This window comes from Ranitomeya imitator, chromosome 8, assembly GCF_032444005.1.
Source record: "Ranitomeya imitator isolate aRanImi1 chromosome 8, aRanImi1.pri, whole genome shotgun sequence".
Lineage (NCBI taxonomy): Eukaryota > Metazoa > Chordata > Amphibia > Anura > Dendrobatidae > Ranitomeya > Ranitomeya imitator.
In genome coordinates, this window is record NC_091289.1 from 170,102,128 (window position 1) to 170,129,287 (window position 27,160).

The 27,160-nt window shown below is 44.0% G+C and overlaps 1 protein-coding gene across 1 annotated transcript in view; it reads right to left on the reverse strand.

Annotated features, from left to right (window-relative positions):
* Nucleotides 1-27,160, reverse strand: part of LOC138648245 (tenascin-like) — an 82,198-nt gene that overhangs the window by 13,472 nt on the left and 41,566 nt on the right. The window contains exons 7-10 of the mRNA XM_069737808.1: nt 21,443-21,532; nt 13,117-13,380; nt 12,226-12,356; nt 10,321-10,453 (exon numbers count right to left, since the gene is read on the reverse strand). Of these exons, the coding sequence (XP_069593909.1) occupies nt 10,321-10,453; nt 12,226-12,356; nt 13,117-13,380; nt 21,443-21,532 (618 nt within the window). The remainder of the gene's footprint in view (nt 1-10,320; nt 10,454-12,225; nt 12,357-13,116; nt 13,381-21,442; nt 21,533-27,160) is intronic.

Genomic DNA, 27,160 nt, shown 5'->3' on the forward strand with positions numbered 1-27,160 from the left:
TATTCCATTGAGAGGAATTGATGCTACGCCTTTGGCCAAGAATAAGCCTCAGTACTGGGCCCAATTGACCATGTGCATGGCTCCTGCACATCAGGAGGACATCCGCTTTCTGCTGTTGCATAATCTGCATGATGTGGTCGTTTTGGGGTTGCCATGGCTACAGGTTCATAATCCAGTATTGGACTGGAAATCTATGTCAGTGTCCAGCTGGGGTTGCCAGGGGGTACATGGTGATGTTCCATTTTTGTCTATTTCGTCTTCCACTCCTACTGAAGTTCCAGAGTTTTTGGCGGATTATCGGGATGTATTTGATGAGCCCAAAGCCAGTGCCCTACCTCCTCATAGGGATTGCGATTGTGCAATTAATTTGATTCCTGGTAGTAAGTTTCCTAAGGGCCGATTGTTTAATTTATCTGTGCCAGAACACGCCGCTATGCGGAGTTATATAAAGGAATCCTTGGAGAAAGGCCATATTCGCCCGTCGTCATCACCGTTAGGAGCAGGGTTCTTTTTTGTGGCCAAGAAGGATGGTTCTTTGAGACCTTGTATTGATTACCGCCTTCTTAATAAAATTACAGTCACATTTCAGTATCCTTTGCCGTTGCTGTCTGATTTGTTTGCTCGTATTAAAGGGGCTAGTTGGTTCACCAAGATAGATCTTCGAGGGGCGTATAATCTTGTGCGTATTAAACAAGGCGATGAATGGAAAACAGTATTTAATACGCCCGAGGGCCATTTTGAGTACCTGGTTATGCCATTCGGGCTTTCCAATGCTCCATCAGTATTTCAGTCCTTAATGCATGACATCTTCCGAGAGTACCTGGATAAATTCCTGATTGTGTATTTGGATGATATTTTGGTCTTTTCGGATGATTGGGAGTCTCATGTGAAGCAGGTCAGAATGGTGTTCCAGGTCCTTCGTGCGAATTCCTTGTTTGTGAAGGGGTCAAAGTGTCTCTTTGGAGTTCAGAAGGTTTCATTTTTGGGGTTCATTTTTTCCCCTTCTACTATCGAGATGGACCCTGTTAAAGTCCAGGCCATTTACGATTGGACTCAGCCGACATCTGTGAAAAGCCTGCAAAAGTTCCTGGGCTTTGCTAATTTTTATCGGCGCTTCATCACTAATTTTTCTACTGTTGCTAAACCATTGACTGATTTGACCAAGAAGGGTGCTGATGTGGTCAATTGGTCTTCTGCAGCTGTAAAGGCTTTTCAGGAGTTGAAGCGTCGTTTTTCTTCTGCCCCTGTGTTGTGCCAGCCAGATGTTTCTCTCCCGTTTCAGGTTGAGGTTGATGCTTCTGAGATTGGAGCAGGGGCTGTTTTGTCGCAAAGAAGTTCTGATGGCTCGGTGATGAAGCCATGTGCTTTCTTTTCTAGAAAGTTTTCGCCTGCTGAGCGTAATTATGATGTTGGTAATCGTGAGTTGTTGGCCATGAAGTGGGCATTCGAGGAGTGGTGTTGTGAATTCTGTGGCAGAGCTCCCTCCTGTGGTCACAAGTGGTACTTCGGCTGGTTCTCTCTGTGAGCTTCTGTTGGTGAAGGGAAGTGGTACTGCGGCTTCTGAGTTTCCTCCCTCAGGTGATCTGGTGAGGTCGTTAGGTGCTTCTCTACTTAACTCCACCTAATGCTTTGATCCTGGCTTCCTGTCAATGTTCCACTGTTGGACTTGCTTTTCCCTGGATCATTCCTGTGGCCTGCTGCTCTGCATAGCTAAGTTCTTCTTTGCTATTTGTTTGCTATTTTTTATGTCCAGCTAGTCTAATTTGTTGCTGGAAGCTCTGGGACGCAAAGGGTGTACCTCCGTGCCGTTAGTTCGGTACGGAGGGTCTTTTTGCCCCCTTTGCGTGGTTTTCTTTAGGGTTTTGTGTAGACCGCAAAGTTACCTTTTCTATCCTCGATCTGTTAAGAAAGTCGGGCCTCACTTTGCTGAATCTATTTCATCTCTACGTTTGTCTTTTCATCTTAACTCACAGTCATTATATGTGGGGGGCTGCCTTTTCCTTTGGGGTGTTTCTCTGAGGCAAGGTAGGCTTATTTTCTATCTTCAGGCTCGTTAGTTTCTCAGGCTGTGCCGAGTTGCATAGGCAGAGTTAGGCACAATCCACGGCTGCCTCTAGTGTTGTTTGGAGAGGATTAGGGATTGCGGTCTGCAGAGTTCCCACGTCTCAGAGCTCGTTCTGTGATTTTGGGTTATTGTCAGATCACTGTATGTGCTCTGACCGCTATGTCCATTGTAGTACTGAATTGCCTTTCATAACAGTACAGGAAGCCAAAAGTACTAATGATTCTTAATAGAGGGAAAAAAGAAGTTCTGAGACCATTTTTTTTTCTTTGCACTGTGTTTTGCCTTTTTTTCCCCCTAGACATTTGGGTGGTTCAGTACACAGGTGTAGCGATGGACATTAGAAGTCTGTCTTCATTTGTGGATCAGCTCTCGGCAAGAGTACAAAAGATTCAAGACACTATTGATCAGAAATCTATGTTAGAACCAAGAATTCCTATTCCTGATTTGTTTTTTGGAGATAGAACTAAGTTTCTGAGTTTCAAAAATAATTGTAAATTATTTCTGGCCTTGAAATCTCGCTCCTCTGGTGATCCAGTTCAACAGGTTTTGATTGTTATTTCTTTTTTGCGCGGCGACCCTCAGGACTGGGCATTTTCTCTTGCGCCAGGAGATCCTGCATTGAGTAATATCGATGCGTTTTTCCTGGCGCTTGGATTGCTGTACGATGAACCTAATTCAGTGAATCAGGCAGAGAAAAATTTGCTGGCTCTTTGTCAGGGTCAGGATGAGATAGAGGTATATTGTCAGAAATTTAGAAAGTGGTCCGTGCTCACTCAATGGAATGAATCTGCGCTGGCAGCTATCTTCAGAAAGGGTCTCTCTGAAGCCCTTAAGGATGTCATGGTGGGATTTCCTGTGCCTGCTGGTTTGAATGAGTCTATGTCTTTGGCCATTCAGATCGGTCGAGGCTTGCGTGAGCGTAAATCTGTGCACCATTTGGCGGTATTACCTGAGCTTAGACCTGAGCCTATGCAGTGCGATAGGACTTTGACCAGAGTTGAACGGCAAGAACACAGACGTCTAAATGGGCTGTGTTTCTACTGTGGTGATTCCACTCATGCTATCTCTGATTGTCCTAAGCGCACTAAGCGGTTCGCTAGGTCTGCCACCATTGGTACGGTACAGTCAAAATTTCTTCTGTCCGTTGCCTTGATCTGTTCTTTGTCATCGTATTCTGTCATGGCATTTGTGGATTCAGGCGCTGCCCTGAATTTGATGGACTTGGAGTTTGCTAAGCGTTGTGGGTTTCTCTTAGAGCCCTTGCAGTGTCCTATTCCATTGAGAGGAATTGATGCTACGCCTTTGGCCAAGAATAAGCCTCAGTACTGGACCCAGCTGACCATGTGCATGGCTCCTGCACATCAGGAGGTTATTCGCTTTCTGGTGTTGCATAATCTGCATGATGTGGTCGTGTTGGGGTTGCCATGGCTACAAGCCCATAATCCAGTATTAGATTGGAAATCCATGTCGGTGTCCAGCTGGGGTTGTCAGGGGGTATATGGTGATGTTCCATTTCTGTCAATTTCGTCATCCACCCCTTCTGAGGTTCCAGAGTTCTTGTCTGATTACCGGGATGTATTTGATGAGCCCAAGTCCGATGCCCTACCTCCGCATAGGGATTGTGATTGTGCTATCAATTTGATTCCTGGTAGTAAAGTCCCAAAAGGTCGACTGTTTAATTTATCCGTGCCTGAGCACGCCGCTATGCGCAGTTATGTGAAGGAATCCCTGGAGAAGGGGCATATTCGCCCGTCATCGTCACCATTGGGAGCAGGGTTCTTTTTTGTAGCCAAGAAGGATGGTTCGCTGAGACCTTGTATAGATTACCGCCTTCTAAATAAGATCACGGTTAAATTTCAGTACCCCTTGCCATTGTTATCTGATTTGTTTGCTCGGATTAAGGGGGCTAGTTGGTTCACCAAGATAGATCTTCGTGGTGCGTATAATCTGGTGCAAATCAGGCGAGGAGATGAATGGAAAACTGCATTTAATACGCCTGAGGGTCATTTTGAGTATCTAGTGATGCCATTCGGACTTGCCAATGCTCCATCAGTGTTTCAGTCCTTTATGCATGACATCTTCCGAGAGTACCTGGATAAATTCCTGATTGTGTACTTGGATGACATTTTGATCTTCTCGGATGATTGGGAGTCTCATGTGAAGCAGGTCAGAACAGTTTTTCAGGTCCTGCGTGCTAATTCTTTGTTTGTGAAGGGATCAAAGTGTCTCTTTGGTGTGCAGAAGGTTTCATTTTTGGGGTTCATCTTTTCCCCTTCTACTATCGAGATGGATCCTGTTAAGGTCCAAGCCATCCATGATTGGACTCAGCCGACATCTCTGAAAAGTCTGCAAAAGTTCCTGGGCTTTGCTAATTTTTATCGTCGCTTCATCTGCAATTTTTCTAGTATTGTCAATCCATTGACCGATTTGACCAAGAAGGGTGCTGATTTGGTCAATTGGTCTTCTGCTGCTGTGGAAGCTTTTCAAGAGTTGAAGCGTCGTTTTTCTTCTGCCCCTGTGTTGTGTCAACCAGATGTTTCTCTTCCGTTCCAGGTCGAGGTTGATGCTTCTGAGATTGGAGCAGGGGCTGTTTTGTCGCAGAGAGGTTCTGATTGCTCAGTGATGAAACCATGCGCTTTTTTTTTTCCAGGAAGTTTTCGCCTGCTGAGCGAAATTATGATGTGGGCAACCGAGAGTTGCTGGCCATGAAGTGGGCATTCGAGGAGTGGCGTCATTGGCTTGAAGGAGCTAAGCATCGCGTGGTGGTATTGACTGATCATAAGAACTTGACTTATCTTGAGTCTGCTAAGCGGTTGAATCCTAGACAGGCTCGTTGGTCGCTGTTTTTTGCCCGTTTTGACTTTGTGATTTCGTACCTTCCGGGCTCTAAAAATGTGAAGGCGGATGCTCTGTCTAGGAGTTTTGTGCCCGACTCTCCGGGTTTGTCTGAGCCGGCGGGTATCCTCAAGGAAGGAGTAATTGTGTCTGCCATCTCCCCTGATTTGCGGCGGGTGCTGCAAAAATTTCAGGCTAATAAACCTGATCGTTGTCCAGCGGAGAGACTGTTTGTCCCTGATAGGTGGACCAATAAAGTTATCTCTGAGGATCATTGTTCGGTGTTGGCTGGTCATCCTGGAATCTTTGGTACCAGAGAGTTAGTGGCTAGATCCTTTTGGTGGCCGTCTCTGTCGCGGGATGTGCGTGCTTTTGTGCAGTCCTGTGGGATTTGTGCTCGGGCTAAGCTCTGCTGTTCTCATGCCAGTGGGTTGCTTTTGCCCTTGCCGGTCCCGAAGAGGCCTTGGACACATATCTCTATGGATTTTATTTCTGATCTTCCCGTTTCTCAAAAGATGTCAGTCATTTGGGTGGTCTGTGATCGCTTTTCTAAGATGGTTCATCTGGTACCCTTGTCTAAATTGCCTTCCTCCTCTGATTTGGTGCCATTGTTCTTCCAGCATGTGGTTCGTTTACATGGCATTCCAGAGAATATCGTTTCTGACAGAGGTTCCCAGTTTGTTTCAAGGTTTTGGCGAGCCTTTTGTGGTAGGATGGGCATTGACTTGTCTTTTTCCTCGGCTTTCCATCCTCAGACTAATGGCCAGACCGAACGAACCAATCAGACCTTGGAAACATATCTGAGATGCTTTGTTTCTGCCGATCAGGATGACTGGGTGTCCTTTTTGCCTTTGGCTGAGTTCGCCCTTAATAATCGGGCCAGCTCGGCTACCTTGGTTTCGCTATTTTTCTGCAATTCTGGGTTCCATCCTCGTTTCTCTTCAGGACAGGTTGAGTCTTCGGACTGTCCTGGTGTGGATACTGTGGTGGACAGGTTGCAGCAGATTTGGACTCATGTAGTGGACAATTTGACCTTGTCCCAGGAGAAGGCTCAACGTTTCGCTAATCGCAGACACCGTGTGGGTCCCCGACTTCGTGTTGGGGATCTGGTTTGGTTATCTTCTCGTCATATTCCTATGAAGGTTTCCTCTCCTAAGTTTAAACCTCGTTTCATTGGTCCGTATAGGATTTCTGAGGTTCTTAATCCTGTGTCTTTTCGTCTGACCCTTCCAGCTTCTTTTTCCATACATAACGTATTCCATAGGTCATTGTTGCGGAGATACGTGGCACCTATGGTTCCATCTGTTGATCCTCCTGCCCTGGTTTTGGTGGAGGGGGAATTGGAGTATATTGTGGAGAAGATTTTGGATTCTCGTGTTTCTAGACGGAAACTCCAGTATCTGGTTAAATGGAAGGGTTATGCTCAGGAAGATAATTCCTGGGTTTTTGCCTCTGATGTCCATGCTCCCGATCTTGTTCGTGCCTTTCATGTGGCTCATCCTGGTCGGCCTGGGGGCTCTGGTGAGGGTTCGGTGACCCCTCCTCAAGGGGGGGGTACTGTTGTGAATTCTGTGGCAGAGCTCCCTCCTGTGGTCACAAGTGGTACTTCGGCTGGTTCTCTCTGTGAGCTTCTGTTGGTGGAGGGAAGTGGTACTGCGGCTTCTGAGTTTCCTCCCTCAGGTGATCTGGTGAGGTCGTTAGGTGCTTCTCTACTTAACTCCACCTAATGCTTTGATCCTGGCTTCCTGTCAATGTTCCACTGTTGGACTTGCTTTTCCCTGGATCATTCCTGTGGCCTGCTGCTCTGCATAGCTAAGTTCTTCTTTGCTATTTTTTATGTCCAGCTTGTCTAATTTGTTGCTGGAAGCTCTGGGACGCAAAGGGTGTACCTCCGTGCCGTTAGTTCGGTACGGAGGGTCTTTTTGCCCCCTTTGCGTGGTTTTCTTTAGGGTTTTGTGTAGACCGCAAAGTTACCTTTTCTATCCTCGATCTGTTAAGAAAGTCGGGCCTCACTTTGCTGAATCTATTTCATCTCTACGTTTGTCTTTTCATCTTAACTCACAGTCATTATATGTGGGGGGCTGCCTTTTCCTTTGGGGTATTTCTCTGAGGCAAGGTAGGCTTATTTTCTATCTTCAGGCTAGTTAGTTTCTCAGGCTGTGCCGAGTTGCATAGGCAGAGTTAGGCGCAATCCACGGCTGCCTCTAGTGTTGTTTGGAGAGGATTAGGGATTGCGGTCTGCAGAGTTCCCACGTCTCAGAGCTCGTTCTATGATTTTGGGTTATTGTCAGATCACTGTATGTGCTCTGACCGCTATGTCCATTGTAGTACTGAATTGCCTTTCATAACAGTGTGGCGTCATTAGCTTGAAGGAGCCAAGCATCGCGTGGTGGTCTTGACAGATCACAAGAATTTGACTTATCTTGAGTCTGCCAAACGGTTGAATCCGAGACAGGCTCGATGGTCGTTATTTTTCTCCCGTTTTGATTTTGTGGTTTCGTACCTTCCGGGCTCTAAGAATGTGAAGGCTGATGCCCTGTCAAGGAGTTTTGTGCCTGACTCTCCGGGTGTTCCTGAGCCGGCGGGTATTCTCAAAGAGGGGGTAATTTTGTCTGCCATCTCCCCTGATTTGCAGCGGGTGCTGCAAAATTTCAGGCTGATAGACCTGACCATTGCCCAGCGGAGAAACTGTTTGTCCCTGATAGATGGACTATTAGAGTTATCTCTGAGATTCATTGTTCAGTGTTTGCTGGGCATTCTGGAATCTTTGGTACCAGAGATTTGGTGGCTAGATCCTTTTGGTGGCTGTCTTTGTCACGGGATGTGCGTTCTTTTGTGCAGTCCTGTGGGACTTGTGCTCGGGCTAAGCCCTGCTGTTCTCGTGCCAGTGGGTTGCTTTTGCCCTTGCTGGTCCCGAAGAGGCCCTGGACGCATATTTCTATGGATTTTATTTCGGATCTCCCCGTCTCTCAAAAGATGTCGGTCATTTGGGTGGTTTGTGATCGCTTTTCTAAGATGGTCCATTTGGTACCTTTGTCTAAATTGCCTTCCTCCTCTGATTTGGTGCCATTATTTTTCCAGCATGTGGTTCGTTTACATGGTATCCCGGAGAACATCGTTTCTGACAGAGGTTCCCAGTTTGTTTCGAGGTTTTGGCGATCCTTTTGTGCTAGGATGGGCATTGATTTGTCTTTTTCCTCGGCTTTTCATCCTCAGACAAATGGCCAAACCGAACGAACAAATCAAACTTTGGAAACATATCTGAGATGCTTTGTTTCTGCTGATCAGGATGATTGGGTGTCCTTTTTGCCGTTGGCTGAGTTCGCCCTTAATAATCGGGCCAGCTCGGCTACTTTGGTTTCGCCGTTTTTCTGCAATTCTGGTTTCCATCCTCGTTTCTCTTCAGGGCAGGTTGAGTCTTCGGACTGTCCTGGTGTAGATACTGTGGTGGATAGGTTGCAGCAGATTTGGACTCATGTGGTGGACAATTTGACATTGTCCCAGGAGAAGGCTCAACGTTTCGCTAACCGCCGGCGCTGTGTGGGTCCCCGACTTCGTGTTGGGGATTTGGTTTGGTTGTCGTCTCGTTATGTTCCTATGAAGGTTTTCTCTCCTAAGTTTAAGCCTCGTTTCATTGGCCCGTATAAGATTTCTGAGGTTATCAATCCTGTGTCATTTCGTTTGGCCCTTCCTGCTTCTTTTGCCATCCATAATGTGTTCCATAGGTCGTTATTGCGGAGATACGTGGTGCCTGTGGTTCCATCCGTTGATCCTCCTGCCCCGGTGTTGGTTGAGGGGGAGTTGGAGTATGTGGTGGAGAAGATTTTGGATTCTACCTGGTCAAGTGGAAGGGTTATGGGCAGGAAGATAATTCCTGAGTTTTTGCCTCTGATGTTCATGCTGCCGATCTGGTTCGTGCCTTTCATTTGGCTCATCCTGGTCGGCCTGGGGGCTCTGGTGAGGGTTTGGTGACCCCTCCTCAAGGGGGGGGGTACTGTTGTGAATTCTGTTGTCGGGCTCCCTCCTGTGGTCATGAATGGTACTTCAGCTGGTTCTGTCCATGGACTTCCTCTGGTGGGTGTTTCTGAGTTTCCTTCCACAGGTGACGAGGTTAATTCGTTAGCTGGCTGCTCTATTTAACTCCACTTAGATCTTTGCTCCATGCCACCTGTCATTGTTCCAGTATTGGTCTTGTTCACTCCTGGATCGTTCTTGTGACCTGTCTTCCCAGCAGAAGCTAAGTTCCAGCTAGTATTTCTGTTGTTTGCTATTTTTCTGTCCAGCTTGCTATTTTTATTGTTCTCTTGCTTGCTGGAAGCTCTGGGACGCAGAGGGAGCGCCTCCGCACCGTGAGTCGGTGCGGAGGGTCTTTTTGCGCCCTCTGCGTGGTCTTTTTGTATTTTTTTGTGCTGACCGCAAAGTAACCTTTCCTATCCTCGGTCTGTTCAGTAAGTCGGGCCTCACTTTGCTAAATCTATTTCATCTCTGTGTTTGTATTTTCATCTTTACTCACAGTCATTATATGTGGGGGGCTGCCTTTTCCTTTGGGGAATTTCTCTGAGGCAAGGTAGGCTTTATTTTTCTATCTTCAGGGCTAGCTAGTTCCTTAGGCTGTGCCTAGTTGCATAGGGAGCGTTAGGCGCAATCCATGGCTATTTCTAGTGTGTTTGATAGGATTAGGGATTGCGGTCAGCAGAGTTCCCACGTCCCAGAGCTCGTCCTTTATTATCAGTAACTATCAGGTCATTCCGTGTGCTCTTAACCACCAGGTCCATTATTGTCCTGACCACCAGGTCATAACAGATATCGTCAATATAGTGTCCACAACAGAGGACCTTACCAATATATTGAATAGGTTCAATGAGGAAGATTCTCCTTTCCCAGTGTCCCAAGTATAAATTGGCATATGAAGGCATGCAATTCACCCCCATAGCCGTGCCCTACAGTTGTAGATAAAAAGTCTCTCTAAAGAAAAAATTATTAGAGAGAGCAAGCATATGAACTTAAAGAAGAAATTTGCAAAGACTAGAATCCCAGTTGCTCATATAGACAGAAAGTAACGTACTGCTGTGCCATCCCTTGGGACCAATAACTGTCCTACCCGTTATTTTTCCTTTTTCTTGCACTGTATTTTTTACATGTTTTTATTTCTTTCTCAATAAAGTTGTTTACTTTTGCATTTATACATTGTCTTAGTCATGCCTTTCATGCTAGGGTCTTTATGATATGCTGCATGTAACCTGTACTTATACATAGGACGATATCAATATTATTAAACTACCATGTCCTGTAAGTATGGTCACTGAGTGGTAAAAGTTGGAACTGCATGGTGTAAAGCAACATTTCTTGACTTCGAAGCACCAGTTATGGTGACCGCAACTTTACAGAGTGACCCTTATTTTAAAAAAATTCACCCTTACCAGTGAGGAACTTGGTGGTGGCTTCTCTGCTCTTCCGTGCTCCCTTATAGGCTCTCAGGAACACATTGTAGTTTGATCCTTTCTTGAGACCCTTCAGCTCATAACTCTTGCTTGCAGCATCTAATTTAACCTCCTGTAATTGACAGATAAATCCATTTACGACAACTACTACAGAACCAACCTAGAAGTGAAAACCTTCACATTTCAGCCGAAGTTCTGGATAGCGATACTCTCTGGTCATTCTACTGCTAAGGTTTTATTACTTGACATTTTACTATATTCTTTAATGAGTCTCAGTAAGTAAAAGTTCACTTTTCAACTCTGTTTTTCTTTAGGTTTAACAATTTGTGGCAATTCATTTCTGAAAAAAATCATAGGGGTCAACGTTTCATTGTTTTCTGTACAGATCTCCAAATACCCTGTACAGACCTGTATTTAAAAGGGGTTATCCAGCTCAAAACGGAAACATCCCAGAACAGGGTAAATTAGTTAAAGAAGTCATACTTACATTAACGATCCCCCAGCGCTCTTGTTTCGATGCTTCCTGGTCTCAAGCCGGTCTCTGTACTTCTGCAGCAATGACATCTTGACAAGTGACTACTGCAGTCAATCACTGTCTGTAGCATGGTATTACTCCAGTCAGTGATTGACATCTGCAGTCGCATGTTTATTTTGGGGAGTCATGACTGCAGCAAGCAGCACAGAGACCTGGGGGGGGATCGTGGAGCATTCAAACAGGGGTGGCAGAGAAATGGTAAGGTGAGTATGACATTCTAAGACTTTGAAAAAAAATGAAATGAAATTCTGATTGCCTGCAGACACCATACTGGATTGTATAAGTAGTATGCAGTAAGCTCCCATACTCTATCTAGTGGTGGCTGCAAGAATATTATTGTAGAACTGGTCACATACCGTATATCAGATTGTAATAGGATCAGTTAAAGGCTAGTCCATCTGCTTGTAGTTTAAAGTAACGCAAATACCACAAAAAAGCCTCTATAATACCATTGAATCTAAATGATATCTCTCAGCCTTAAAATCCACCCACTTTCGACATCATTAAGTAGATATTAAAGCCTCACTAAACAAACCCAGCTCGTATTCCTCCATCTGGCATGGAAGTAATTACTTTACTGCAGAGTTTTACATGCACTAGATACCATGGTTTGCTCAATCATATTTTTTATGTTACTGTACATAAACCAGGCTTTCGATATGGAAATGAAACCATTGGGATTTAAGTGCAACCCCAAATTACTAGTTTATGTCCTAGGGCTCGAGCAGTTTCCTGCTATCGGCTGTGAATGGTGTTAAAATGTTAGAATATTCGGTGCAAGATTGGCTAATACACTAAGCGTATATAGCCGTCGGTGGAGCGTCATTGCAAATAGCAGTGGAAATGGTTAAAGTTGCGCTCTGTATTTGTATGATTATGTGGAGCACAGATCTACAAACATCAGAGACAAAGCAAACATCAGTAAGGAAGCCAAAGTGATCACAATTATCCTGGGACCCAATTTTTTATATAGGACCCAGCAATTTATGCTTTTTTCTACTAACAAACTTCCATTCAGAACATGCGCTGCCCCAAGCAATATGAGAATATATTGGACAATTGAAGGAGCAATGCATGCTGTGAAGTGAGGAAAAGGAAGTTCCGGCACCTATAGTGCTCTTAGAATTTTGAAAAAGAGGAACCGCATACTGAAAAAGAGTGGATGGGAAGTTGCATAGAATGAGAATCAGGATAGCTCCTGGACATATCAGACTGGTATGTACATCAAAATCATTTTAACCTGTTATGTTGAGTGACACAGCAAGAAAATTCTTTTACTCTGGCTTTGTGTGAAAGGAGAGGTATAACTTAAAACTATTTGCAGTTGATCCCCCCTATAAATCCTTTACCTGTCGCTTTCCAGCTTCATCCTCGTAAGTGAGTATATAACCATCTATCTGAGCTACAGGAGGAGTCCAAGTCAAGGTGGCTTCAGACTGTGTAATTTCAGAGGCCTGCAGATTTTTGGGTGCATCAATATCTAGATGAGAGGAGAGGACGTAAAATATTATAGTAAAGTAAGTTTACAACTAGGTAATGTATTTGCATTTTTACACTGACCACCATTATGACCACAGCCCTAGAAGATTGGGAGTCATTCTGGACTTCCAGAAGGGCAGGCAGTTCCTTAGACACAGTGTCGGTGCAGGTGCTCTCTGATCCCTGACTCCTCTCTAAAGCCGCTTGCTTGCTACACATCATTGAGTATCATTATAGTGAATGGCAGCTGCAGACAGGACCCGGGGATCAGAGTGCACCTGCACTGACACTATGTGCGCCGCTGGGCTCCTCCAGTGTTAGTGCACACGTGCAGGATCGCGGATTTAGTTCTGCCGGTTCAGAGCAGTCAAAGACCGCTTTTGCCAGTGATTCTGTAGCTTTCGGTATTGTCAAACACAACTTCTTCTCTTCCGCTCTGCTCTGTTGATAGGGCATCTCTGCCGATATTATGCTGATTGACAGTCGGCTCCCTGCTACCTAATTGCAGGGAGCCAGCTGTCAATCAGCATGACATCGGCAGAGATATCCCATTGACAGAGCAGCTCAGAAGAGAAAAAGCTGCTCTGTTGACGTGAGGTCAAATAAAGCAGCAGAACCGCCGGCAGGAGCGGTCCATGACCGTTCTGAGCCAGCAGAGATCAGCGCTGGGCAGAACAGGCAGGTAACTAGCAACTACCTGCCTATAAGTTCTTAGGCTCGCAGCAAAAAGTGAGTAAAGTCTCGGATATGTGGAATCTCACCTGTTGTGGCTTTAACGGTGGCTCGTTTGCTCCTCTTGTTTCCCCTTTCTGCCCATATGTTGAATATGTACTCCATTCCGGGGGTGAGGCCAGTCAAGAAAGTGTTGGTCTTCTCCTTGCCCACAGCCATCTCTTCACTATGTCCATCAGGTGATGAATATGTTAATATATAGCGATCTATTTGAGCTCGGGCAGCCTGCCAGGATAAGCTGGCTGTGTCTTCACCCACATCTTTGACCAGCAGGTTTTTAGGACCATCAATTCCTACAGATAATAGCCAAGTGTTGGTCATAAACTACATTATGCATTGAATATTCTGATCACAAACACCATTCTGGTCTCCCGCTGCGCTGAGGACAGAACAGTACGGATTTTTTTCAACTCCTAAATGTGTTTCTTAATATTATTTCACTGTCTTTTATATACCTTTTACATTACATCAATTACATCAGCCTTCATACATGAATCACCATCATGAATACCGATTAAAGCTTTCATTTTTCACATAATTTCATGCAAATTATGTCTCATGTGTCTTCCATGTGTATTATAATAAATCAAATGATCTAAAAGAATATAAAAGTCTGCGTCGTAAAAAAAAAGCCCATAAATACCTAACTAGGAAAAAAACTAAAAATATTTGTTATATGGGGTCACTTGACAATATATAATATTTGTGTGCATTTTGCTTCTTATATTACTATATATACATATATATATATTTATATATATATATATATATATAGACAGGATGGCATCTGTATCTTCACATATCGAAATTGTACATGCACGTGTGTTTTTTTAGCAGGTAGATTTGTCGGCAAAGGCCAATAAATCTCTTATCCTTGTTATTTGAGGTACAGGGAGAAATAAATCTGACAGGTGTATGTGTAAGGAGATAAATGAGTGAGGAGACACACACAGTAATGCCTAAAATGAGTGTCTGCAAGTGAACATCTCCATCTGCTGACCAAAGATGAAAAAGGAAGGCGGAGAGAATTGCATTAGTAGGAACTGAAGAGCGAAGTACATGTCCCCTGAGGGTAGAGATTTGAGGAGACGCCAGGTCAGATGACAGCGGTGGCGTCGTTATTAATTATAAAAGGCCTGGGAGAGCAGAGCAATTACAGGATGGACGTGTGAGCAGCAGAGTGAGCTTATAGCTGCCATTATGAGAGTTCAGACCACAGTGAAGGAACCGAGAGACCAGACCCGAGTGAAGTCCCAAGAGACCAGACTGAAATAAAGGAACTGAGAAACCAGACCTGAGTGAAGGAACAGAGAGACAGCAGAGCTGGGAGAGCTGAATCGAGTTAACAGAGCCAGGGCCGAGAGAGAGACATTCTAGGCCACAGTGGAATGATGTTCATTTGAGCCGCTACTTGCAGTATAGACGTACGGTACAAAATGGTGACTGGGGCCGTGCTTCAGGGATCGAAGGTGGCCAGCGTGACCAGTGTACTGAGTAACTCACCAATCTGGGATTTGCAGCCTAGCAGGTAGTATCATCGACCACCCCCTCCCCCATTAGGGCCTGTGTGACGTTTCATGTTCCCTAGAGAGTGACGACAGTGACGGGCCCGGTAGTGAAAGTTATGCCCTTTTGGTTAGTGTATTAAGAATAAGACCTCACTGATGATAACAGTTGTTTAATTGTAATAATAGAAGTATAGTGTGTAAATAGCACTGTGTCAATACTCTTTTTATCCGAATTGCTATATTCTTCTTGTAACATAACTTAATTTTAACCATTTGCATTCTCCCCTGATATTGTGCCGAAGGCACCCCTTTAATTCAAGTAAATAGTTGTTGGTTTAAGTATCACGTTCTCCTCATTTTCTGCACTGTTGCATCCACATACCTGTTTACACATGGATGATGCTAATCTACCCTGCATTTAGAGCTATTCCGACTCTACCCTTATAACTAACCCACACATACTCTTAGAGATAACCTACAGCTACCCGTAAAGCTAGGCAACCTCTGCAGTTAGCGCTAACATATACAGTATATGTTTTTGCAACTAACCTCACCCTTGCCCTTAGAGCTAGTCTATCCATCAATATAGAGCTAATTTAATCTATCCTGCCCATATAGCTAAACTATCCATGTCCTTATAGCTAACCCATCCCTGTCCTTAGAGCTAATCTATCCCTGTCATTACATCTAACCCATCCCTGTCCTTATAGCTAACCTATCCCTGTCATTACAGCTAACCCATCCCCGTCATTATAGCTAACTAGCTAACCTATCCACATTACAGCTAACCTATACCTGTCATTACAGCTAACCCATCCCCGTCATTATACAGTAGCTAACTAGCTAACCTATCCACATTACAGCTAACCTATCCCTGTCATTACAGCTAACCTATCCCTGCCCTTAAGGTACCGTCACACATAGCGACGCTGCAGCGATACCGACAACGATCCGGATCGCTGCAGAGTCGCTGTTTGGTCGCTGGAGAGCTGTCACACAGACAGCTCTCCAGCGACCAACGATGCCGGTAACCAGGGTAAACATCGGGTAACTAAGCGCAGGGCCGCGCTTAGTAACCCGATGTTTACCCTGGTTACCATCCTAAAAAGTAAAAAAACAAACGCTACATACTTACCTTCTGCTGTCTGTCCTCGGCGCTCTGCTTCTCTGGTCTGGCTGTGAGCGCCGGGCAGCCAGAAAGCAGAGCGGTGACGTCACCGCTCTGCTTTCCGGCTGACCGACGCTCACAGCCAGAGCAGGAGGAGAGCAGAGCACAGCGCCGTGGACAGACGGCTGTAGGTAAGTATGTAGTGTTTGTTTTTTTACTTTTAGGATGGTAACCAGGGTAAACATCGGGTTACTAAGCACGGCCCTGCGCTTAGTTACCCGATGTTTACCCTGGTTACCAGCAAAGACATCGCTGAATCGGTGTCACACACGCCGATTCAGCGATGTCTACGGGGAGTCCAGCGACGAAATAAAGTTCTGGACTTTCTACCCCGACCAGCGATCTCCCAGCAGGGGCCTGATCGCTGCTGCCTGTCACACTGGACGATATCGCTAGCGAGGACGCTGCAACGTCACGGATCGCTAGCGATATCGTCTAGTGTGACAGTACCTTTAGAGCTAACCTTTCCCTGCCCTTAGAGCTAACCTATCCATGTCATTACAGCTAATCTATCCCTGTCCTTACAGCTAACCTATCCCTGTCCTTACAGCTAATCTATCCCTGTCCTTACAGCTAACCTATCCCTGTCCTTACAGCTAACCTATCCCTGCCCTTAATTCTAACCTATCCCTGTCATTACAGCTAACCTATCCCTGTCCTTACAGCTAACCTATCCCTGTCCTTACAGCTAACCTATCCCTGTCCTTACAGCTAACCTATCCCTGCCCTTAATTCTAACCTATCCCTGTCATTACAGCTAACCTGGAAAAGGGTGAAGCTCGGAGGACAGAAACAGGAAATGGGTGAAGACGGTACTTCCGTTGAAACGCGTTGTAGCTTAACCCCATCCTGGTGTCAGAGTTTCCTTTCGGTGCTCCTTTGACCGAGCTTCACCCTTTTCTTCTTTCTGTCCTCCTTCGGAGGTGTTCGGCTGGGGCTGCGGGGGGACTGTGCACCCTTCCCCCACTGGGGCTACCCTTCCAGCGCTCCTAAAGAATCCGCCTGCTACTGACTTTGATTACAGCTAACCTATCGCTATCTTTACAGCTAACCTAACCTTATAGCTAACAATGTTATGTCACGCAATCCCTATAGCCAGTCAGCAGTGGCTTCACTCTCCTCTCCTTTGCGTATAATTGACATCCGGAGGAAGTGAGAGGACAGCTGCAGCCTTCACTTCCTCCGAATGTCTTGATTTGTACGAAGAAGGGGAGCAAACGCTGATTGGCCCTGTTAGAGCCAATACTGACTCCGCTGGAACAGCACCTGCATCAGAGCTGAGTATAAGTGTTGTCATTTTACTGGGGGTAAACATAGGGATTCAGAAAGGGTTGTCCAAATAGTGGACAACCCCTTTAAACCTAGTATAGTGCAACTATGTATCATTGTTTGAGTTGAAAAATGGGGGAAGGATATGAGACTAATTGTGACCCAATGGGCCATTACTTAGAAAACCATCCATGACCATCTTTCCAACCATGGCCATTGTATAATATTACCAGCTTACAAAGGCCAGGGAAGTGGGGGAAGGAATGAGCGACACTCAGAACACAAATACCATTCTCAATGTTCCTTTCCTCTATCCTTTTCCCATGTGGACCCTGCAAATGGAAGTAAATCTGCTTTCTCTTCACTCTTCAAATATCCGTTTCTTTACAATAGAACACAATGAGAAGATGTCACAGGAGGTGACAGATCCCATTTCTATGCTCACACCGGCATTACGAGACGCTCCGCAGCTTCCTGCTTATTATAATCTACTTGTTTTATTATGCACCAGTTTTCTTAATTAAATTAATCATAGCGAGTATATTTACACGGCTGCCTGGAGTATATATTAAAGAAAATAATAATAATTAGGATTGTTTACTGCCACGGAGTATGCAGAATAATCTATTGCCTCGCAGACAGGGTTAAAAGATACATAATTCAAGGATTTATAGATTGAGGTTGATGCCAGAGATGGGAGAACACAAATAATGAAATGGCACAAGCCTGCAGAATAAGCGATATTTATCTGAGTGATGTACAAGGCGGCCCGCTGCTGATATATACGCTACGATACCCATGAGTACTTGTGTGCCCTGAGATAGATATTGCAAATAAGGCATTTTCATGTGACTCTTGCTGGGTAAATAGCACTGTTTAATGAAGAATCGCATGGAGAAGCCGGAAATCACCACAACCCTCCAAAGATCCCATCTAAATTTACATGAAGGGAAATAAAAATAAATGTATGTCCGCGAAACGGCTGCACAATCATTTATATGCTAAGGGTTGTAAATGCCGTATTTAACGTCTTCCGGTACGCTTATGTAATATTCATAGGTGACACTTGTTCAGGGAGTGTGTGACAGGTCGTAATATACATATTCATCCAGCAAATATACTGATTAGACCGGTGGATACATTCAGGAATGACCGTCAACTACCAAAATGATTGCTGGTGCCAAGAACTATTTGTTTGATCAACTGATTGAAAAAATGTACTGATTGTGCAAATAAATCACTGTCATTTATTAAGTAAGAAAATGAAATAATGACTAGTGATGAGCGAACATGCTTGGATAAGGTGTCATCTGAGCATGCTCGGGTGCTAACCGAGTGTCTTTGGCGTGCATGAATAATATGTGCGAGTCCCCGTGGCTGCATGTCTCGAGGCTGTTCGACAGCTGCAACACATGCAAGGATTATATAAGAAACCGGCAATCTGTGCGTGTGTTGCGGCTGTTGAACAGCTGCGAGACATGCAGCCAAGGGGACGCGAACATATTATTTGAGCACGCCGAAGACACTCGGGTATGCTCAGATAACACCTTATCCGAGCACGTGTAGCAGTGGTAGAGGCTGATGGTTTGCTCTCAGACACTCAAGGGTTAAGTGGATTTGATGTTCATGTATGTGAAAAAGGTATGATACCCACTGGGGCTGCAGTTAGCTAGGACAGGGTTAACTGTAGTGGCCAGCCCAGTTTGGGAAGGGGAACTGAGTGTTGGTAGCAAGCCCAGGAAGTGACAGGACAGTCAGTGTGGGGACAGCAGTGAGTGAAGCAGCAGGTCTAGGAGGCTGCTAGGGACAGCTTAAACCTAATACTTGGGTCAGTGGATTGCCGAAAATACCCTTCTGTGTGATTCCATCTAAATGGCCTAGGGCAACCTTGAGATGGACGTCGGGGACCTGGGGCACACTCAGCTTGTGAAGCTACAGGAAAAGATGGACTCAGACTACGTGGGGCAGAAGGTATTTCAACCCGGATATACTGTTAGTGACGGAGAAGATTTCCTAGGGCAAGGAAAGCCAGTGAAAGGGATATGCCTCCTGTACCGAGAACCAGGGCTGAAGTTGTATCTGATACCTGTGGGAAAGATGACAACCCGTTGGGTCTTATCCTTTTTATCTGCCTGCAAATACTGTACATACTGCTATTCACCAAGTAAATGTTTGGTTGTTTTTATGTACCTCGTGTCTCTTGGATTATTTGATGCCCTGGTTCCAGATGAGGGATTCCTGGACTCAGAAGAAGCAGAGGCTTACAGCCTCAAAGTAAATGTGATGTACCTCACACACAGCAGCACAGCAGGACTGGGACGCAAGATGTCTGTAGGATGCCAGAGTGAGAGGGGACTGAAACTCGCCCACGACTACCGCGCTTGGGCATCTTACACACGCAAAATTGATAAATCGAGTGTTTCATTTTGATTAATTTGGGGGTGAAAAATGTCAGAGAAAAACACTAGTAAAAAAAATTATAGGTAAGAATCCGCAAATGATGACCACGGAACCCCCTACCATAATTGCCAAGAGTCTCGGATGTGGTGGAGCTGTCCCTAATTTTCAGAAAACAAACCCAACAAATTTGGGGATGTCCCATTCCGAATAGGGTGAGGTGCACGCACAAGTGGGCTTGGGCATTGATTCCTGTTTTACTAACTGAGACGTTGGTAAGTATCCTCTACTTCTGGAGAAACAACACATGAAATGAGCTTGCAGGCAACATTTTGCACCATAGTCCTAACTGGAGAACAGGTTGGGCTGCTGACATTTGTGTGATCACATCATATGGGGGTGTAAACTGGCCTCTACCAGGCTGTATCTGCCATATTACTATGTTAACAGACTCCAATTTGTCTTCATCGCAGAACAGCAATGGGATCGTAATAAATTTAAAAATGCAAATTTGATGTGTTACCCGTATGAATTGGGTCTGAGTGATGCATGATACGTTCTGCGTGGTAAGATTAACGTACAGTATGCTGTATATATTTCAATATAATTGAGAACTGCAGTTTTCTTTTCATTAATGGCTAATGAATAATTCTCAGGGTTTTTCTTCTCTCGCCTGTCAGCACTTTTTAGAGTCAACTTTGAGCTTTCTTAACAAATAAAGTGTAGGATCGACATCACTAATTACACAGCATTGAATTATATAGAGCAGCGGAAAGAGAAGTCTCATTGCTAGATTGTAGTTATTCCAGTGCCTAAATTCCCATATCACCACATTTATGACAAATATTCCTAATAGTTGGGGTTTTAACTGCTAGGACTTCCACCTATGGGTAAAATGGAGATCCCTACTTTTGGAAGTGTCACTACAGTCAGAGGTTTATGAACCCTCAGGCTATGTTCACGCCTGGCATTTTGCTGCATTATTTTATGAAAATTAAAGCTGCTTTTTACACTATCAGTAAAAGCTATGAGATTTCAGAAATCTCATGCACACATTTGATTTCTTTTTTTACTGACTGAATTGGAAAACTGCAAAATGTCAATGCTTCCACCGTTTGTGCAGCATTTTTTCCACCCATAGAAAGCGATCAGTAAGTGCAAAAACGCTGTCAGTTTTTGCAACATTTTTAGTTTAAAAAAGCAGGTACAGCAGGATGTGAATCCCATTTAATTGCTGTCATTTTCCCAAGGTTAATCTATAATGTCTTGGGGTCCTCAACTGAGCTCAGATGTTAATATTAGTACAGTTCAATTAAATCACATATGTGTGAAAGTAAACAATGTCCTACTAACGCAATTCCCTACCAATGTGTTAAGTAAACAATGTCCTACCAATATGTTAGCTAAACAATGTCCGACCAATTCAAATTCCCCCACTGTTTTTACTTTTGCGTTTGTTCTTTTTTTTTCATGAACTTATGTAGCCCAAGTTCTACGCTGCACTTCATACATGAATCCACCTTTTTTGTTCAGAATAGTCACTATTTTTCGAGAACATATTTTTTTTTCCCTCTTAAATAATTGTATCAAATTGCCCTTTTTATCTAAAAATGTTTTATGGTTTCACATACGTCTTGCATTGGTGGCCTAACACCTTGTATTGTCCATGCTTGCAAGGTGAAAGAAAAGCTGATCTTTGGATCCTGAATAAGGCAGCAAAACCTGTGTTTTGGCTGCAGCTTTTTTACTGCCAAGAGATCAGGTTTTGTCTACAGAAAAAAAGCTGCAACGAGTGAACATAGTCTTATACCTTAAAATGGTGGGAGCTGCACTCATATATAGTGAACTCGTTATTCAATACTCCCTTAGCACTTTCATATTCCTTCTCCAGTGTGAACGCTCCCCTCTTCTCATTCTAATATGGAATCTACAAAAGCTTAACGCCAAGTCCCAGTTATATTTCCTCCCAAAAAAAATATCCATGCATTGCCCGGAACAGATTCACCACCATACCTGTTATGCCGACTACAGATGAGGTTTTTCCTTCTCGTCCTCCTCGCACAGACTGGACGTTAATATCATACGTAGTAGTGGGCTGTAGTCCTGAGGAAAGAAAGGCAATCAGATCAGGTTTTATATGCTTTATAATGACTTCACTTTCTAAAATATAATATACATTATCCAGCTGTGCAATTGTGGCTGAGGTCATCACAAACCACCTCCGTCTGATGCAGTTTATAGACGAAGCGGAGTCCAGCAGAAGTGGATTGATTGCGCATGCGCCAAATAACTTGAGGAGATGTCAATCAACCCAGAAAGAACATGTTTAAGGACCAACAGTCGCTACTCTTCAGAGGAGACTAGCTACTCCCATGGTAAACGGGTGGTAGTCCGGTAGGGGCTTATAACCTGTCCACAGGATAGGTGATAACTTATAGATTAATGGTGGTCCAAATGCTGGAACCCGCACAGATCACTAATGGGACACTTTTATGCCTGTTAGAATGGAGCGGCAGTGCACATACTCAATCGTCGCTTCTTTAATTCCCTATGGGGCTGCTGGAGAACGCCAAGTTCAGCACTCCGAAAGTCCTATAAAGCATGAATGGAGTGTTGGTGGAGAATGCGTATTAACGCTCTATTTTAACATAGATTAAAGTGGCCCATAAGTGTAATCCTGGAGGTTTCAGCAGTCAGACCCTTCACTGATCAAAAAAAATGTATACGTAGATGGCAACTTGTTTCATTCAAACAACCCCATACAATACAAGGCAGTGGCACTGATTTAGAAGCACTCAATATAATGACAGAGTGCCTTTAAGGCTGTAATTTCACTTTTCTCTATGTTAAAAAAATTCTACCATATTGTTCTTCTGGATTTTGCCACAAGAACCTATCACCCTAGATGATCTACGATAAATAGAGTGAAGGGTCTCTGCCCACATTCCTCCTTATCAAATGACCACAGTGAAGAGGAGTTTAAATGGAACAATGGCATACGAGTACAGTGCTTAGTGGGTCATCTTCCATTTAAATCTCTCCTGACCTTATTTAGCGATTGTAAAGGTCCTAGTGGTGGGGGCCCTGGCAAACACATTTCCAACAAATTGCATTTGCAGGAAAAACCCTTTAAGGAACTTGGAAACATATATTTTACAGCAAGGTTTTATGTAAAAGTGTTGGACTGAGTGGTCAGCAAGTTGACGGGGCACAAGTGCCCTGCTTTTCTGCCTCCCTTAGATGATGGAAGCAAGCATTGCACCTTCTCTTGAACCTGTTAGCAAAGAAGATGACTTATTTTTAATATTGATTGTCTGAGTATGTGACATTATTTGTTCCATGCTCCTGGGTTTGAACCCCTCGAGCTTGTGTTTTGTGGTCGGCTTCTCTTTCCAACTAGCCACAATAGATACACCTTTTGTCCAGATGTTTAGTTTCTGCTATTCTGGCTGCAGTCTGTTTAGCATAACACAGGTGTTTTCATTTGTCTGCCCTATCACCTTTCGAGTGACGCTTGATATTTTTGTCCCCTGCTGGCATTTCCTGCTGGTGATAGTTTCATTTGGATGTTCAGACATTCTGTTATTGTTTAAAGCCAGTCAGTGAAATTCCAACTAAGGTTTTTCTCTTTGCTGTTTCTGTACTTTACTCTACATCTATCTTCTGTTTCTTTTTAGGAAGTAGGCAGCATATTATCTAACGTTAAGTAATTTATGCTTTATTTTGTATGTGATGGTTTATTCTACTCACTCCGGGATCTTTCCTTTTTTCAGCACACTTCCCTTTTGTAGGTAGCTCACCCTGTGCTCTGCCCTATAGTCTATTAGGAGGAACGTGAAGCAACTCGACGGCCTTTCATAGGTCCAACTTACCATCTTCTAGTGTGTGGTTAGGGCTATCTCTACTCATGAAGGAACCACTAGGGACTGCAGGGTCAACATGAAGGTAACTCGACGGCCTTTCAGGCAGTATAGGTCCAAGTTGCCATCTTCTAGTCTGTGGTTAGGGCTATCTCTACTCATGAAGGAACCACTAGGGACTGCAGGGTCATGATCTCTAATCTGTACATGAACCAGACGGGTCAGTTGCATTTTTTAGCTTTGCCTATTATCCCGAGTGAGTAGCTACACTAGCATAACAAATTGCATGAATAAGCCTAGGACTCTATGACATTATAAGTCTACTATTGTCTCCGTAAAGATTTAAATATAATCATTTCTGAAACATTATTAAGTTATATCAGAAGATTCTATTGATGGAGTCCATGAGACCTCCACAACTCCCTTCAGTTGACTTTAGTCAAAAAATCTCTCTAGGAGTAGGTGCAAACAACCATTTTCTCTTCTTCCGAGAAAAATACGGTAGTCTAATTATGCAGATCAGACAGTGATCAGAGTTTGATCAGAGACACATACGTTTTTCTTGAAGGTCGAGAGAAAAAAAAAGGTTCTCACCCTCTCCATTCTTTCTGTAGTGAAAATCGGAGTGCATTCGGATATCATCTGAGTGTGGTCCAATGTTTTTCACTGAGCCTTAGACTTGCATTGCTGATTTTGATCCAACACTCGGATCAAAATTAGACATGTCTACAATTTTTTTCTCTGACCATTTTGAGAAAAAAAAATAGAATATCCTGTGTACGAGTGCTCTCCATGAAAACTACAGATAGCACTCGTCCGATAGAATCAGTCGTGTACACGAGCCCTGACTCCAATCCTATAAATCACAATATTAATATGTTATCCTGCATAAGCAACCAGCTGGGTATATAAATGATATCTTTAATATGAAATCTCTTTTTCGCTCAGTTACATACACCAGGCGGCAGTTTTAGATTTCCATTGAAAAATTGAGTTCCAGTTATTTCTGAAAAATACAACAAATTTCTATTGCGTTGAGTAAATTTGTTTTTTTGAGTATAATATCTTACAAGAACAAATCTTTGATGCGTAACCTAATTTATACTTATCTAAGCAGAATTTTTGTCTTTTCTAGATTTATCTTACCGGTCTTGTATTTATCTACAGCTTGCACATACATTTTTTAACGTCATCAGATTGGTGAAATTGTACGATTTTACAATTGTATATTCTAACTCTGTAATGTGCAGGGAAGATACATTCTTATTCTGTCCTAAATAAAATGAAGCCAGGATTCTTAAAGGAATTAAAAAAGTTTTGAAATTTTTTCTTTTCTTTTTCTTTTTTTTTTTTTTTAAGTTTTTTTTTTTATGACTGTGCATTTTCCCTATTAGCTACTTATTTGTATCCCTACTACAGCTATAATAAAAGTGATCAACTGATTGCAGTTTTTTTTTGGGGGGGGGTAAATTGGAATAGGGGTAAACATACCACTGATGCAACCAGGGGCTCAAAAGGTAAGTGGACCCACGATCCACCTGCATAGCAGCAACCAGAAACATTATTGGTCTGCAAAGGGTCCATATACTATTTTTGCACAGTGGGCATCTTCTGTCTGTGTCTGCTCCTGGATGGGCGAGTTGAAGATGGGCTTTACAAATTTTAAATTAATTCTGTCTACAGGCAGAGCAGTGATTAATGTTCTCCTCCCTTGGCGGACACAGACAGAAGAGGGCCCCTGAGCAAGAAAAGTATATGGTACTTTTCTGCTTTGGAGGTGGATGTGGCCCCCTATCCTATTAGACTCCTGTGCGGCCGTACAGGTTACACCAATCATATTTCGGCCCCCGGTTTCCACACGTAGACCTGGATCAAGACCGATGAAAACTTCTGACGTATCAAAAATATATTTTTTTTAAATAAAAGTTTTTAGCAGCCATTCTGCACCAGAGGGAACTGACCTGAGTTTGGACCCTCTTCTCTTTGGGCTACATAGCAGCAGCACACCCTTAGGCCTCTTTCACATGTCAGTGTCTCCGGTACGTGTACTGACAGTTTTCTCACGTACCGGAGACACTGACACACGTAGACCCATTCAAATGAATGGGTCTATGCACATGTCTCCGTGTTTTCACAGACCGTCTGTCCGTGTTGAAAACACGGAGACATGTCCGGTTTCCTCCGGCAGCACGGCTTGCAAAGCGTCCCACACACGTGCACATGGAGAACAGTGGGCACTCTCCTTCGTGTGCACGTACCGCCCGCAGGAGAGACAGCGCTACAGTAAGCGCTGTCCCCCCTGCGTGTGGTGCTGAAGCCGGAATTCATTCCTTCTTCCCAGCAGCGTTCGCTGGAGAGAAGGAATGAAAAATCTTTTTTTTTTCTTTTCCCTTAAAAATAAAGTTTGTGCGCCCCCTCCCGCCTCCCATCCTCTGTGCGCCCCCCCAGGGGATGGGAGGCGGGAGGGGACACACAAACTTTATTTTTAAGGGAAAAGAAAAAAAAAATATTTTTCATTCCTTCTCTCCAGCGAACGCTGCTGGGAAGAAGGAATGAATTCTGGATTCAGCACCCAAAGCAGGGGACAGCGCTTAACTGTAGCGCTGTCTCCTGCACGGTCCGTGTGGTCCTCAGTCGGCACACGGGCGGCACACAGCTGCCGCACATGTGCCACACTGATGTGCTACATGAGCACACGGACACACGGACACGGATAATTCCGGTACCGATTTCTCCGGTACCGGAATTATCTGGATGTGTGAAAGAGGCCTTAGCTTCTGGAATTAAGTAACTCTCCACTGTGCAGTGTGCACCAGAATCATCCAGTTTTGAAAAACCCGGCTGCAAAATAAAATGTGCATTACTCACCCTCACTGGGTCCTGCACTGGGTTTCCTCTGCTGCTTCTGCTGTTACTTACTGTCTGCAGCGCTGACGTCACATCAACAATGCTGCAGCCAATCAATGGCTCCACTCAGGCTGATTGACTGCAGCTCTATGAACAACATTAGAGTTGCAGACAGTTTTTTTCAAAGTGCGCAGGGGAAAATCGTAAAATTCCTTTAATGTCGGCTCAAATATGATATCCATAAGGAGGAATCCCCACTTTAAACCCTCCACCCCATCATCTCTCCCCTGTGCAGTGTGCGCCACATTCATTAACAGGGAGGCAAATACTTCCTAAACTGTGATTATTTACTCTCTTTTTTTTATATACAGTGAGGGAAATAACTATTTGTTCCCTTGCTGATTTTGTAAGTTGACCCACTGACAAAGACATGAACAGTCTATAATTTTAAGGGTAGGTTAATTTTAACATTGAGAGATACAATATCAAAAATAAATTTAAAAAAAAATCACATTGCATAAAATATATAAGTTTTTTTTTGCATTTTGCAGTGAGAAATAAGTATTTGATCCCTCTGGCAAACAAGACTTAATACTTGGTGGCAAAACCCTTGTTGGCAAGCACAGCAGTCAGCAGTCAGATGTTTTCTGTAGTTGATGATTAGGTTTGCGCACATGTCAGGAGGAATTTTGGTCCACTCCTCTTTGCAGATCATCTCTAAATCAATAAGATTTTGAGGCTGTCGCTTGGCAACTCGGAGCTTCACCTCCCTCCATAAGTTTTCTATTGGATTATAGTCTGGAGACTGGCTAGGCCACTCCATGACCTTAATGTGCTTCTTTTTGAGCCATTTTGTTTGTTGCCTTGGTTGTATGTTTTGGGTCATGTTTTGTCTTGCTGGAAGACCCAGCCATGACCCATTTTTAATGTCCTGAGAGATGTAGACTGTCTAAGAGAGGATTGGCATTAGGTCCTGGCAACAAGAATTGCCTTAACGTGGCTGCCAGGTACACATGGCTTGGCC